The 17029-nt window shown below is 34.4% G+C and overlaps 1 protein-coding gene across 3 annotated transcripts in view; it reads left to right on the forward strand.

The window, feature by feature from the left end:
• LOC106787222 (hemicentin-1) overlaps positions 1–17029 on the forward strand; it is a 300901-nt gene that overhangs the window by 208572 nt on the left and 75300 nt on the right. For all 3 annotated transcript variants that reach the window (XM_014749414.1, XM_014749431.1, XM_014749423.1), the window contains one exon: positions 2900–3111. In XM_014749414.1, the coding sequence (XP_014604900.1) occupies positions 2900–3111 (212 nt within the window). The remainder of the gene's footprint in view (positions 1–2899; positions 3112–17029) is intronic.

Consider the following 17029-nt stretch of genomic DNA (forward strand, 5'->3'; position numbering starts at 1 on the left):
CAATGAAAAGAGACTACGCTATCATTTTCTTTCTTTTTATTATAATATTTAAGTATTTCAATGTATCCTCTCTTCAAACACATACGAGTAAAAAAAACGTTACAAACTACAGACAGAAATGGATGACTGACGAGGAAAATATATTTATTAACGCGTAATCAAAATGTTAATATAATACATTCTTTATATTATAATTTAACGTTTAAATGATATGCTTAACGGAACCATCGATGAGATAGAAAAGAGGATGCTTACATATTTCAATTTCACGTATCATCGTCAGAAATATTATTGACTTATATATATATTTAACGCTTTAACAAATCTAAAATTGAACGAGTGTAAACTAATCGTTTTTTTACTATTCAATCACGATAGGAAAAAATTGTTGATATACCTATTCATTGGAAGAAAAACGTGAGAGATTTTCTTCAACAATAAAAATAATATATCTTACGAAAGAGAGAGAGAGAGAGAGAGAGAGTGAGTGCAACGACTTATAGTGTTATTATTTGCATTCCCGAAGATCACGTGTATTTTCGTGAAAGAAGAAAAATATGGAGAGTGGAGAGAGGAGAGAACAGAAGGAAGAGGGGGAAAAGAAAGAGGAGGAGGTGGGGAGGTTGTGGAATAACGTGGTAAAGAGGATGACGGGAGCGAGAATCGGGCGAAATATTGGAAAGCGGGCTGCACGGTGAGATAAAACGTTTCATAAAACAGACATCGATTCCATATTACCTAGCGCCACATCGACGTGGATTTAAAGCTACGTCGTGAGATCCCCCTGGGTACTCACCCGGCTGGATAGAAGAGCAACAGAGATGACGCCAAGCGAAAGACGATCCGAGGAATATGCATTTCGTTATTGCATCCAGTCGCATTCTATCCATCATTACTTTTTCTACTCGAACGCATTCCACTAATCAAAGTATTTTTATCGTATACTTTTCCAAACGACGATCTGATTAAAAAAAAAAAAATCGTCTCTTCTAATGTAATATACAATATTATATCCGTGACCAGAAAAATATATCTTTATAAGATCAAAAAAAAAAAAGATGTCAAGCCAAAATTATTCTTAAATATCTCAAAAAGAAAATACTATCGAATTTATTTTCCATCGTTCTAAGAATACATCGTCATTTTGTAGAATAATAATTCAAGTGTACGCGAATTTGATCGTGGCGTTTTATAAATCTCTGCAAAATTTCGGTTATATATTTATGCTTTTATTAGAATTAAAGACACGCGCGTTTACGTTAATGAACGTTACTTATTTTACAGGTTTGAATAAAAACGTTCGATGAGATTATTAATATGCCATCTATTTATCTTGTTTAAACAAAAAAATTTAACTTTACATCGGTTTTTCATAATTTTCGACAAGAAAAATATAATTAACGTTCATTAAGTTTAATATATATTCCAAATTGTAACATAACGAATGCGCGCTAATCGTAGTAATTCAAACGTTTGCATAATATATCTAAAAAAATTATATGATGACAAAAAATATCTTATTAATTATAAATAATTTCAATATTAAATCGTTTTATTTATTCACTTGTATGGATAATAGGAACCTAACGATTTGAAATTAACGAAGGAATTCTTTTATCCCCGTTTGATTTTTTGCAAAATCGATCGGACGGAAATAAGAGGAGTATTCATGAAATATATTAAATAACAAGCGGAAAATTTCATCACATTATTCTCTTACACGTACACGAGATTCTGTATACCAGAGTTTTCAATGAGATATATCTTTAGCTATACCAATATGATAATTATTCTATCGTTGTGAAATAATTATATTCCCTGTTAAAGTATTGGTAATATTCATATACCTTTTCAATTCTAACTAATTAATCACTATCTAAGAATAGATTCGTATTTTTTCTTTTATTCTTCTTTATTGTTTTTTATTTTTCTATTTCAATTTTATTTTCGTAAACCAATTCACTGTCCGAGTTCAAATTTCATTGGGCGAAAACTTTTCGGTATGCGTCAAGCTTCCTCAATAGTCCCACGAATTTTTAGAATTCTTTAAAAAAGTAGAACACCGTGATTGTAAAAGCGAATACGACAGATTTAAAGAGGAAACTAATCGATAAAATCAATCCAAAAAGTAATGCACGATTTGTTAAATTCTTTCCTTTTGAAATGTAATCCTTTTGAAAATGTAAAAACCGATATTTCATCATTTCTCATATATTTTTATATTAAACAATTATTTTTATATTATAACAGATCTATCACACAATTCATTCTTGTTTCTTCTTTCTTCTTTTTTTTTGTGGCTTCTTCTTCTTTTGTTCATTTAAATACAAGTATTTAATACATGTCATTAGATACATGTATTACATGTAATTATATAAATACATTGTCATTTAGATACAAGTGTGTATGTCTATTATGTTGCTAGCCTGAACATGCGTGCCGGAAAAAAAGAAAAAAATATATTGACGAGTGAATTTGAAAGGGTGAGAAACTAACGATCATAAGAGAGTATCGAGAAGTTCATTGTAAGACGCGAAAGAATAAAAAGTTATTCTACCAAATATCAAGTTTTAAATCATTACTAATGTTTACAGAATCTATTCGGCAAACTTTTCGAAAAAAATTCCGGTAAATATAATATATAAAAATAGATAAATACTGAATTGTATTATTTCAATTTAAAAATATTTCAATAGACAAAAATATTTCGGAATTTCTGCATTTATAATATCCATTATCTAAATTAAACACATTATGCTAATTTAATTAATGAAATGAACAAAAGACATTTTCGATTATTTACATTTTTATTCGTTTTATACGTTTGTTAGATTTGATTAAATATGGATTAGAAATATCAATCATAAAAATAAACTGAATAAATTGTTTTCTTTTTTAGAATTGACGCTCAAGAAAAGTCAGTGACCAAAGCGCAACATTCCTCGGATTCGGGAGTATTTGGACCACGAGCTTATTTTCGAATCGCCTTTCCGAAACCTGCAGTTCTCGTGATCGAAGACATCAAAAGGCACGATGCGGCGACTTATAGGTGTAGAGTCGATTTTCGAAAAGGACAGACGCGAAGTTTCCGTTACAACCTCACCGTCATCGGTAAGATTACTATCATTTATTTTTCTACATTTTTATCTTTTTAAAGTGAAACGATAACGATCAAATTTTATGAAACAATATGGAAAGAAAGAGAGAGAGAGGGAGAGAGAAAGTAAGATAGACCTTACAGTTGATCGATAGTTGAACGAGATCATGGAAGGTTTAGTTTAGTTTTGTTTGTGTGTGTATATATATAAGATACGTTTCTAGATTATTAGATACAATTATGGTTTAAATAATCCTAAATATTAATAGAGTACAATAGTAATATTCGACATACCTTAAATAATTATTAATTAATCAAAGGAAATGTATATTGTAGTCTAAAAGCACGAAATATATGATCTACGATCCGTCCTCTTCGAAATCCCTTGTTAGACTGACATGGTGTCCTCTGTGAATGTTCTTTTATTCAATGTTGTTTTCCTTACTTTCCGTAGCCTCTAACTTCTATTTATTACGAATATTCCTTAGTTTATACATATAAAATCTTCGGAAAGTCATAAAAACAACAATCAATAGAAAAATTTTAATCGACTTTCTTAGAGAACAATAGATTAGTTTACTGTTGGATTTCGAAGATGACGATACGTCGAATTTATATTCTGTGCTTTTGGACTGCAATATACGTTTCCTTCGATTAATTAACAATCATTTGAGGTATGTGTAATACTGTAATGGACTCTACTAATATATTTGATTGTTTATATGAAAATACATTTCTTTCAACATTTCTATCCAATGATCACTGGACACAATCACAAATCAATAATAATTTTCAAGCAAAAATTACAATAGTAAGCGTAACGGTGTACGATTTTAAGAGACACTCACTGTATATATGAATCAATCGAATATTTTCCACATGTGATAGCACGAGTTTCACTTCTATTGCGCATTTTTTTTTTTTTTTTTTTTTTTTATAAAAAAATAATAAACCAATAATCGTGTTTTTCGTCGACGGCAAAGTGTTTTACTTGTAAATGAATCTATNACTCACTGTATATATGAATCAATCGAATATTTTCCACATGTGATAGCACGAGTTTCACTTCTATTGCGCATTTTTTTTTTTTTTTTTTCATTTAAAGAAGTTACAATTAGTTCGACTCAGGAAAACAAAAATATGGGAGATATTTTTAAGTACATAAAAAAATGTTCGACAAAAGAACGAGACTGTTACTCTCTGAACATGCATATCGGATGCGTGTTTTCATGTCAAAATCACTACACGTATCATGATACTTATATATCATACACGTATTCTCGTGTGAAACCGTAGAGTATGTTTCCTTCGCTCGTATGATCTTACTATCACTCATGTACTGCAACTACTACTTTGTACTTCCGAGGATGGCGAAAAGTGCACTTCTCATGCAAGGAGAGGGGAATAGGTGAGTCTGATCAAACAAATGGTAACTGTTGAAAAATTCATGAGCCAATCGGAGACGTGCAACCTCGACTGACTTTCTATTCCCCTCTTTCTCGTCAACTCTATCTCTCTTCAAACTTTCTTCTCTTGTGCGTCAGCATATATTCGTGCCATGAAGCGCACGTACGCGAATCACCGTTTTTCCTAACCCTTCTTTGTACTTAATCTCCAGTCAAAATCGCTTTTCGCGTGTAATCCTCCTACCACATTTACCCCGGTACATACTCGAGTTACGCTGAACTAAGTATTGTATAAGACTAATGTGATTGTACGCATTACGAGCAGGAAACGTAATGCTTTTTAAATGCGTTCAAGTATGATTAACATGGAAAACTTCGTTATCGTGGATATAATCTTAGAATATCATTCTGCGTATCTTTACAAATTCAAAATGCATATGCATATATATATTATCGTTAACCTTTCAAGTACGATGCACTCATCCGCAACTCTGTCTCCCAGGTACGATGCACCTGGCCGCGGATGGCACAAAAAACTCTGTTCATAACAATTTTCAATACGACATTATGTGGGAATAGAATTCAAAATGAATAAATTATGATTTCGTTATACATTTTTTATGTATCATCGAATCAAATAAGAAAAAAGTATAAAAAAGGTATAATATATATAATATTTTTCATAATCATGATATATATCTACAGATGTAATTCTAGTAACATAGCGTTCAAATTGATACTTTTCACGAAAGCTACTATAATAGTGTATAAAAGGTTCAAAATGGATTCATTTTAAATTTCATACTTTAACTGTGCTCACTTCTCGAAAATTTATATAATTCCTTGTTAATGTAATTCTGCCTTATTTCAAACTTTAACTGGTCGGTCGTATAATTATTTCATGAATTTCACGTTTTAAAGATAAAAAATATATATTTTTCATCGTGCACTCATATTTGATATATTCGATTGAATATATAGCGGATTCAGAAATAACTCTTCAATCCAAATACTCTTTCTTTTTCGATGGTTCTACTCGAAGAGTTATAGGATGGTAGTGTGGTGGTAGTCGATCATAAAGTCCACGACATACGGAGGTGTAACTTTCATGGAAGGTCTTCAAAGCAGTCGGTAACAGTAGGTTCAAATCTCGGGAAGCGTATAGCTTGCGGCAGGAATATAACTTGGTAAATCGTGCTCTCTCGATCCTTCGATACCAAAATCCATCTACCGCGCCAATTCTCCACACTTTCCCTCACCTTTAACCCATTCGCATGAGGTTAGAAAGTGTGCGCATACGACTAGAGAGGGCAAGCGAGCGGAAGCAAAGAAGAGCAAGGGAAATAGAAATGACGGGAGCAAACTCGACGGAATGGAAAGAAGAAGCAAGGCCATAGAAAGAGAGAAAGAGAGAGAGAGAGAGAGAAAGTGAAAAGAGGCAAGGTTGAAAACGGCGTAAGTGTCGCAGTGCAGATTTCAAGAAGAACCTTCGGGCTAACGTGGAATTTCTCTTCCTCTCTTTCTTGCCCGCCTCTTTTCCTCCTCAAAACCCGGTTTGTATCTTTCTTTCTCTCGACACTATGTGCACGCACCCTTCAAACTCTTAACTCGAATCTTTCTCCTTCCCTCAATCTTTCTCTTTCCGTTTTTCCCTTTGTCCGTTTCATGACTTTTGTGTGCATCTGCGTGTGTGTATATGTGTATTACTGCAACTCAGAGAAATACGACAACGACAACGACAACGAATACGTTGACGAAGAAAGCAGCTGCCCTTGTGCAGGACGACCGAGTCAAACGTACTTGAGGTATTCCAAAAAAAGAAACGAATGAAATTGGCTGCCGTGGATCGCTAGGAACCCCCGACGGAGATCGAGGTATTTTCATCAGAGAAGATTGGTTCCCGTGAGTTCCTGGATTGCGTCCCTCCAAGCTCCTGTGGACTTTACCAGACTAACCGCCGTCCTTCTGCAAACGATGCACTGCCAGAGACTCCTCTCTCCATCCCCCTCCTCCAACCCCCTTTCTCTTTCCCTTTCTTCTTCACTATTACCAACCTCCCAGTACTTTCGTTACTCGCTTCTGCTATTCGCTCTTTCCTTTTTCCGCCATATTACGTTCAATTTCTGCGAACCATGCTTTTTCCCTTTCATTCCCTATTTCTTTTTCCTTTCGAATAAGATTGACTTTATTCTTCTTGACCGATCGAACCTTGATAAAACACAATCAAATCGGAAACCCACGGCGAACTTGTATCGTTCATTCTTTGGAGAATATGATAACGAATCTGAAAATAAGATCTTGTTTATTTTGTTATTTATTATAATAATAAAAGAGATTTATATCGATCAGGTTGCAACAGGTCATTTGTTGATATCTTGCATTTGAAATTAATTAGTCTGAGATAATGAGAAAATGTATGATATTATTGAATTCATATGACACAAATAAGATTTATTAAAGAAGAAATCGTAGTTTTCGTAGATATCACGACTAGCGTGGAAAATTAGTTTTCCGGTCATCGCGTGAATTTTGTTCATCTCATTGAGACGTGCGTATTACTTAACTCGTAATTACTTAAGGGGGTTAAAGAGAAAAGGTGAAATTAAAAAAAAGAAAAAAGAATAAAAGAGTAAAAACAAGGACCAAAACGATACAATAACGACAATGACGATGACGATTAATTATTATATCTAATACATGTAAAATTGTAATACACGCGCATTTAGAAGTACTTGCTTACAGAGTACATTAATACCCAGGGCTAGAGTTGAGGTATTATTACATTATCGTATTACATATTGTATCATATCTAACAATGTCGCAATATTATCATATCGCATATGCACGCAACACCATTATTACCCTTCTCATCTGACGCTCACGAACGCACACTTATCTCTTTTATTTAGATTTTCAAATGTAACATTAAAACGAAATTTTGGAATACGTAATAGCGCATTATACGAGAGAGATTAAAGTTTAATAATAATAATATCTCTTCAAAGAATACTACGTTCTCTTGTTTATTTACTATTATTATGATTATTATCATTATTATTTTTTCATTTTTATTTTTGTGTCCGGTCTTAATTACTGCCCTCTTTTTTTTTTTTCTTTGTGAAAATTAGATTTTCTTTCGTAAAAAGTGACGTAACGGAACAGTTTTTTCCGTTTTGCATCAAAGAAACATATACAAGAGGGTAATTTGAAATTGTCTGTTAAATTCTTGCATATCTCTCTGCAGATAGATAAGGTCAGAAAAAAGTTTGTACTAGGAGAGGAGAGTTTGCTACAAGCGAACACGATTCTCCATGCATTAACAATTCCGAAGCATATCGGAACGACGTATAAAACGTGCCCAACGATGGAGAAAGAACGAAAGAGAAATTTTCTACTATCCGACGCTTAGCTATTATACAGTATACAGACTAGACTGTAAATGTGGGATAGTACGCGAGCTTTACTCCGAGAGATTCAAAGGGGAAAATAAAGCTGGGCCGCTACGAACGCGACAACTAGCTTGGATATTTTCAAGAAGGCTTTAACGCGTACGTTTTTGTCTACCGAAAGAACAGCCGCATATGACAACGGCGGAAACCGCACTACGACGAGAAAACCGGAATCTGTCGCACGACATTACCTCACGCTCGACAACTCTTCTTTCTTTCTCTCATTCTTTCTCTTTCGTTCTTTTTATTGCACGTTTTATGCATTGTTCTGCCATAACAAAGTCGGCAAGGAATCGTAAACTGATGAAAGAAGAAGACGAAAACGTCAAGTTTGTACAATTATAAAAGAAAACATTTTCGAAATGTTTTAATTTGTTAATTTGATTAAATATCGAATGATAATACAAAATTGATGTTTCCGTTTTGATAATATTGAAATACCGATTAAAATTTCGATAATTACAATAAATTCAAATTAGTCGGTGATATGTCATTGAAAAATAGATTATTATTTATATAAAATTATGAATTGTTGACGTTGGGGGAGAGAGAGAGAGGGAGAAAGAGACAGGGAGAGAAAGGAGAATATCCAACAACCGTGCAGAATAAACTGTGATGTTAAATATTCTTTTAATTAACCTTTACCTTTATTTTACAACTTTTTATGTTAACCTTTGTTTTTTTATTTTACTTATTCCTCTCTCTCTCTCTCTCTCTCTTTGCTTTTGCCATTTCCCGGACAGAATCTCCGACTTTTTTACTGCACTTTTCTCGCAGACAGATATGCACATTACACCGTATCATATCGTATCTCAATGTTCTACCACGTACTTTCCTTAATAAAATCTGAATAACTATGTACTTGTTTCGTACCTTTGTGAAAAGTGATATGTTTTTCATGTTGACATGGTCGATCTTTTTTGGAATGTGTCATGGTAGAATTTTTTTGTCTGGTTATTTTCTACATCGTCGCAAATGTGAACGAGCAGGAGTTTGTTGCCTTTGAGAAGACGAAAACAAGGTCGCATTGAAATAATCTTATTTCATTTTTCTCTTCTCTTCGTGTGTTTTATATAGATATATATATAATATCTATATAGATACAGCCATATTTCTTTATTAACGGACAAAAATATGGCGAAGGAAAGGATACAATAAGAAGAAAATATCATCTTAAAAAAGCAAAAAGTCTGAGTAAAATAAGTGACTCTCCGAGAAATCTATCGGATAACAAATTATTATTGCATCTATTTAAATCTGTTTTTAGAACTACTGATTAGTTCTAGAGGCATTCGAGCTAGGTCATAGACATCGAATCGCGTATCTTTGCCTTATTTCCATCGTCTCTTTCGTTCTTTTCTAAATCTATAATTGGTGCAAACAGTAGAGCTATCAGCAATTACAGCATCAATCAATACTTAATAAAATTTCGTCTTCTTCTTCTTATAACTTATAACCTTTTAATCGAAATCTTCATATTTGTGTCATACATTTTTATTCGACATCATTTATTTCCAGAAATTGCAAAATAGTATTATAATAAATAAAATATTTCTAATAATCTATCTACTCTCTCTTTTTGCAATGACATAATTGATAGTGCCTTCCATTTTTCGATGATCGTCGTCTCCTGTGTCTGAAATAAAAGTGGCAAAATCTTTTCAACCATTTTCTCTGCTTTTACGCATTACAGTAATTTCAATTTGAATGAAATTTTTTCAAACATATTTTTCCTCATATATATATTAAGAGAATCTTCACTGGAAAAAGGGGAAGAATTTTTTGGAAGTGTAAAGGGAATGCGAAATTGACCGTAAGAACAAACAGGCCGAAGCTTGAAATGAGAATAACGATGGAAGGAAAAAAGGGACGGCCAAAGGTAGAGAAGGTAAAGAAACTGGAGTAGGAGGGTTGACAAACCGGGCCTGAGATCAGAAAAACGGTTCACGAAATCGCATGAATTTATGGCTAACATAAATCCGAACTGCTGGCTCCCGCGTACCCATGATTTTCGGAAGTCTTTGCGAGTATGCCCACCAGATTCTCACCACTCTGCACGATGGAATCTAGGAGAAAAAGTGTGCCTGCTAGGAGGAAGCCAATCGTAACTACGGACTACGATCTCGCGCGGATTTAGAAGCCGGAGCACGTTCGCCGAAAATCTCGGCCAGATTATATCGCGACCGACGATTACCTTGAGAATCCAACTTTAGATACCTCCTCCTCCTACTGCTCCTCCCTCCCCACTTTGAACGTATTTGAACAACCTATAATGCGACGATCACCGTCAGCGTTAAATCGAATGTATCGAAGAGGAAAAAAAAGAAAAAAAAAAAAAAAAAAAGAAAAAGATGAGCAGAAACGAGAACCGGAGTATCGAATTTTTCACTCCACCTATAAATTTCTTTTAACGACAGATCGAACGACATTTTCTCTTCTTCGAATCTCTCTCTTTCTCTAGTACGGGAATAAGAAATATCGTAACCGAATAAAAAAGAATAGGCAAGCTATTCGCAATTCGTACCGGCTGTCGATACAAAAAAAAGCCAGCATTTTCCCGTATTTGCTTACGACTAGAACGAGAATACTAGCGTTCGCGATATGCACGTTTCGTTGCCAAGCACTGGCACGTTGGTTTTGGTTTACCGAAATATACGTGCAGTTGTAGAAGCGATCTCGTAACCCGAGCTAGCTATCTCCTACGGAAGGAACAACCGTTGTCAACCGCGGTGTGATAAACTATCTAGAATCCTAACTTAAACACATGCGAGTAGATTATTCCAGAATTACCAAGTGGAAGATCTTGAATAACTTTCCTCGATATTCTCTCAAACTTCTTCCGAACATTATAATAAAAGAAAGTATAATTAGATCGCGATTAGATTAGATTCGGTCAAGTTTTGAAGGTACGACGAGTGACTTTAATGTTTCTCGGCCAGTAACGATGAGAAAGAGAGAGAGAGAGAGAAAGAAGAACGGGTAACCAAAAACGAGCGGGGTAATCGCGTTAGTTCGCAGCTCCGACAAGAAACCCGTGAGACTCTGGGAGAGAATTACCACCTGTTTGGTCCGAAGTAAAGCGTACAAACTCCATTTGGCGTGGCCTCTAACGGTAACCGTACGATCGTTACGCTCTCGAATACGATCGTAATTAGTGGGATATCGAAGGAAGGAAGAGCGTGTGGTTAAATAAATGTCCGACGAATTAACGAACGGCATCGTTCGATGCACCATCGGATGCCGTGCTCGGCCATAACGGCCAAGAATTAACGGGCTTATCGACTAAAAAGAAATACGAATTTCTAAAACGTCGCGTCGTGAGCCGTAATTTGCAGAAAAATGAAATCGAGCAGCAATCCTATGAGTTCAATCGAGTATATTAGAGTGCCGCATCGACGAACTAAACGGCTTACATTAAGAACGAAAATGATCGATCTTTCTATCGATCGATGGATCGGTCGATTAATCGATTGATTGATTGATTGATTGATTATTCGATCGACCATTTCATTCCCAGAACCGCCACTCACTACGTGTACTTCATATATTCGTTATTACGAAATTTCTACCTTTCTCAGCTCACCTTAATATAACGTTTGCTTTCGCACCGTTTATCTATCACTAAAATTGTTTATTAAATTTTCAATATTTCACCTTAGGGAAAACCTCAGCGTTTTATTCGCTCGACCTCTCCAGTTTATTGAAAAACCTTATTTATATATCAAAATATATTCGAGAAATAGTCATTCGCGCGAATACGAAGTATAAATTAATAAGAAAAATCATTATTTAGATGAGAACTCGAGATAGATAATATTGCTAGAATTATTGTTCATGATATTTATTCGATTATTTAAACGTATAAAAATGTTATCGATCGGTCTTATTTCCTCCGTCATGTGTATTTTTCACGTTAAACCGTAATACCTTTTCAGAAAGATTTGTAACAATACATTTGATTCGCGATATTTAATAATATTTCTAGTTCGTATAGAGCAACGATACGAAAAGAAAAAAAAAAACATATCTTTTTTATCAAAAACATTCTTATTTTATCTTTTTGGCTCGTACGGATTTTCAAAAAGGTATTCCAACAAATAATCGGAAGAAAATTCAACGATCTTCCAGACGACGAGATAGAATTCGTCCCATGTTCTTCTAGTGGATATATGCCGAACCGTAATGTTTCGCAAATATTGGCATAGAAATCGGCTCTTCTATCTTCTACACGTAACCATCTCTCCTCGAGGCCACATCCCACAACCGCCAACAGCATCACCATCATTGACATCGCCACCGCCATCGTCACCACTGGCATCACCATCGGTGCACACCTACCAAAGATGTCTTCTTATTCGTCGATCTGACTGCAGACACATAAATTCACTCGATATACCGTAGGAACGTGGGGAGCGAGTACATAACTCAATAAGTATACCAAATTTTCCTCCTCGTTCTATTGCAGGCGAATATTTCACTAAAAATACCGTCGACGAGACATCTCTCTTCTTCTTCTTCTTCTTCTACTCCTCGTTTCTATCCACCACTCTCGCTTTTCCCCACCTATTTTCTATTTTTTTTTCTTCTTTTTCTATGAAATATTTGTACCACGTTTTCTCCAGTAAGTAGCACCTAAGGGTGGATTTTATCGTACGTGACGATGAGTTCTTACGTTTCCCTTTAACGTTTTCTCTTTTTTAACGCCACTTCGTTAATTCTCATTTATTTCTAATTTAAACCTACGATCTTATAATAATAACTTAAATAGAACATTTTTTATCTACCTACGATCATATTCTTTAAAGGAAGAAACGTGCGAGAAAGTAATAATTTAACTTGGCAATTAACCGACTAGAATAGTTATTACGAGTAACACGAGGTTGCATTTCCTTTCTTCGAAGAGTTTAGATTAGACACGAGTTCTCGCGGTAGCTCCTTAAGTGGCGGACATTACGATCGGCTGCTTCGCACTAGTTCGAATCCACACCTACGTAAGCAGCGATATATCTTCGATTTCGCTAATACGTCTGACCTAACAAGTTTCTTACTGGGAAAACTACCTCGCCATTCTTCCTATCGTTCTTCCACCACCATAGCCACCACCACCATAGCCACCACCACCACCACTTTTTAACTTCGGAACACTTATCCGTCGGTCTGACCTTCCAGTGGTTCTCGCAAAACTATTATCAAACTTATTAAAGTAGAATTAATATTTGATTTAAAAAAAAAAATGAGAAATAACTGTATCTGTTAGCTTATCCAAAAAAAACAACGAGGATAAAACAAATGATTGATAATTTTGCGAATTTTAAGTTAGTGTATGATGAATATAAAAAAACCATTATTTGTATAATTTAGCGAATGAGAATCACTGACAATGGTGAGTTACGTGAAGGTTCCCAGAGATTCAGAGGACCGGCCAGCAGATTTTAATATTTGCAGCCATATCTCAGTGGAAAGAACTTTCGCGTGGAAAAATGGTGAGCTGACTCTCACTTAAAATCACTTTATACGAATCGCGGCTACTTTTTCGCCAGTCTCCTAAAACCTCCCCCACTTTGAAATCCCCCCATTTTCTCAACTCTCTTCTTTTCTTTCATGGCCAATCTTCGCCTCATCTCTTTCTCGACCCATAACCTATATCCCATGGAAAACTCGCGAAAATCCATTTCACCGCTCGGCTGTCGTCGTCGACTTCTGGAAACGTTCGCATTATTCTTACGGACCCTCGGTTCTCTTTCTCTCTTTCTCTCCTCTTTACATTATCCGAAGACGTATAGCTTTGGATAATATTTTTCTAGAAAAATGTTCGTTGCTCCTTATCCCACCAAAGATCCGAATGAATACTAACGTTCACGCTTGACCGTAACCTAGGACAACAACAAAATATATTTCATTCTTATATTAAAATCAAAAGTCACTTGTCCACTTGTTTCGATAACTAACAAATAAAAATGAAATTGTATTTTAATTTTGTATTTACGAAAGAATAATTTTTCGATTAGATTCTATATCGGAAATATCGTTGAAAGAAAAAAAAAAACAAAACTAAACGATACTTAAAAACCGATGTTAATGGGACGACACATTAGAATCGTTTAGAAATTTCTCTCTAAGTTCTTAACAGGTAAGTAAAACCAATAAAGACTCACACCAGACAGTTTTACTCCCAGCATTCGTATCCTCCTGGAGCTGTAAACGAGGCACTAAGGAGTCCAAGGACAGCCATTCGGTCGGTGAGAATTAGACCACTTAGGCTTAAATACCTCGACGACTGCTCATTGGCTTTATCGTAACTTTTAAGCTTGCTCGTTCATGGGGAACTATTAATTCCCCAGAAAAAAAAGAATAAAAATAAAAAAAAATATATCCCGTATATTACTCTCATTCACAATTATTTACAATCATCGATATGCTTTTTTTTCAATTTTATCGATTAGTGTTGAAGCTTTTTATTGTTGCGACCACCAATTTTACGAAAGTAAAGGAAACTAAAATCGTGAATAAAAAAGGAGGGCAAATAAATAAGAAAGATTAGTGGAGGTAGTTCAATGAGAAAGAAAAAAAAGGGACAAAAAAAAATCTATAAGAACGTCTAAGGATCAAAGTGAAGGAGAGAAGGGGAAAGGAAAGATACGATGAAGTAAAACGTAAGGAGACAGATCGAAAATTAGCTAGGATCACAGGTATTACCTATGTTTCCGTATACCTTCCGATTTCCGAGGTCGTTATAATTAAAATGTCTATCCGTTTGACTTATTGACTTACCAGCATCGTGGCAAATTGACATATCTCGTAAAAAGAAAAAAAGAATATACGGATTGTTCATACAATGAATTCTAACCGTTCGATTAATAAGTCATTCTCTTTTATAATTTTCTGTTAACCGAGAAAGACTAATGTAATTGGCATAAAGATGATCTGATAATAATCATAAATAAATTATTTATTTTGTTCGATCCGATTGAAAATAAATTATAATCATCAATTGTTCATTTTATGATTCATAAATTTAGCAAAAATCCTCCGTCCTAATAATTTTATATTTTAATCAAATTAAACAATTTCCTAATCTCTTTACTGGTTAAGATATTCTCTTGATAGTTAAACGATTAAAAACAAATTACGAGTTTCAGTAATAGATAAATAGAAATAAAAGACAAAAGTATTTTAATTTTGTATACGTATCTATTGACAGATAATATCGAGACAATTTTTATGAGTTCATAAATCTAAAAGTAAATAATAGAATTGAAAAACCGAAACGTATATCGGAGATTGTTCTACGATAAAATTTCTCGACCAACATACTTTTAGGGTCAATAGAAGTCAGAGCGGCTAATGCGAGGATTTTTTTTTGGAAATCGATCAGAACGAGTTAGGTGGTTCGAATAATGAAATAAAAATGGAAGGAAGGGAACAAAATAAAAAGAGAAAACAAGAAAAAAGAAAATGCAAGCCGTTGAATAGAAGAAGAAGAAAAAGAAGAATAACCGGATTATTGATACAGTCAAAATATTCGATTAACCGTATTTTTGAAAGCGTATAAAAGAATATCAAGGTACAGGTTCATAAATTTAAGAAGATTCTATAGCGAATTTCACTGCTACCTTCTCTATAACACCCCTCCCTCTCTCAACATCATTGCCCGTTGTCTGTCCTCAAACTATGACTCGCGTACCTGACTAGTGACCGTAAAAATTTAACAAGGATAAGTCCGTCTCCGGAGAAAGAAAAGGTAGGTGGAGAGGAAAAAGAAAATTTATAAAGAGGAAAGAATAATCAAATGCAAAGGTTAGAAATACATGACTCGAGAAGCAAAAGAAAGTGAGAGGAAAAAGTTACAAGATTAACGGGGAAAATTAGAAGGAAGGAAAAATTATACGATGATATCGTTAAATTTCAAATGAAAAATAATACGTGCATTGAATCGATACCGAAAAATCCTTTCAAATCCAATATTTATTTCCCTACCTGTGTATAACAGTATATAAAAAAGCGATTTTTTGTCGTTAATAAAAACGTTCGAATATTTGTGAACAAAACACATCGTGTGCACTCGCTTTACGAATATTATTAATTTTATTATATTATTAACGATATTATCTCGGAATAAATTTTTTATAGCGAAAAAATTAAACAAGAAATTATTCACGTTTCGAACGATTGTAAAACAAAAAAAAAAAAAGAAAAAAGTAAAAAAAACCAATTCGATTTGCCTCGTCGAAATAATCCCCGATATTATTTATTTAAAATGCAACGAAACAAAAATGAATAGCAAATATGAAAATTCATAATAATAAAAGTGAACGAGCTTTCGTAATTCTAAATATGTTTTATAAGAAAATGAAGAAAAATTTCAATCATGATAAAATTATATATATTATACGTTGAACAATGACGAGATCGAAATTTCTATTATAGTTTTTGAAGAATTTTACCGTACTACAAAAATTTCAAAGGAACTTAGAGCAATGTAAAAAGAACAGAAAAAAATAGCGACGATGTTTTTCCTCCCGTCCTACCATCATCTCTTTTCCCCTCTCTTCTATCTCCTTGGCAAACGGTTACTTTCATGCAAGTACAAAAATACGTACATTCTCGAAAAACTTAGAAACGTCCCCGGCATACGAAGTGGCATTCGGCAAACATCGCGCGGCTTTTCAACTGGCGCGCGAGCGTACACGCGAGACCAAGAGCTTCAGGCTTACGGGAAGCTTATTCAAATCGTTCGAGGAAAGAAAGAGAAAGGAGAAGTAATAAAAGAAGGGTTGAAATGAAGAGAAGGCGGAACGGTCGAGGTCGAGCTCACTTATTCTTTCCCTTTTCTGTCTCGTCTACTCGTTCATCTCTTTTAAGAGATCGGCTACTATGCACGCCACCAACCAAGGAAAGAAAAAAAAATAAATAGAAGGGGGAGACGATTATCTCGGGCTCGAAAATAATCGTAAACGTCTCTCACTAGTTCCTTGAATAATCCTTTGAAATATTTCTCGAGTACGCATGCAAATAAATTCTACTCACGCGCGTTAGTTATAAATTGTATATACATTATATACAATATATATATATAT

Source organism: Polistes canadensis, unplaced genomic scaffold (genome assembly GCF_001313835.1).
Source record: "Polistes canadensis isolate GaletaPanama2010 unplaced genomic scaffold, ASM131383v1 scaffold_4, whole genome shotgun sequence".
NCBI lineage: Eukaryota > Metazoa > Arthropoda > Insecta > Hymenoptera > Vespidae > Polistes > Polistes canadensis.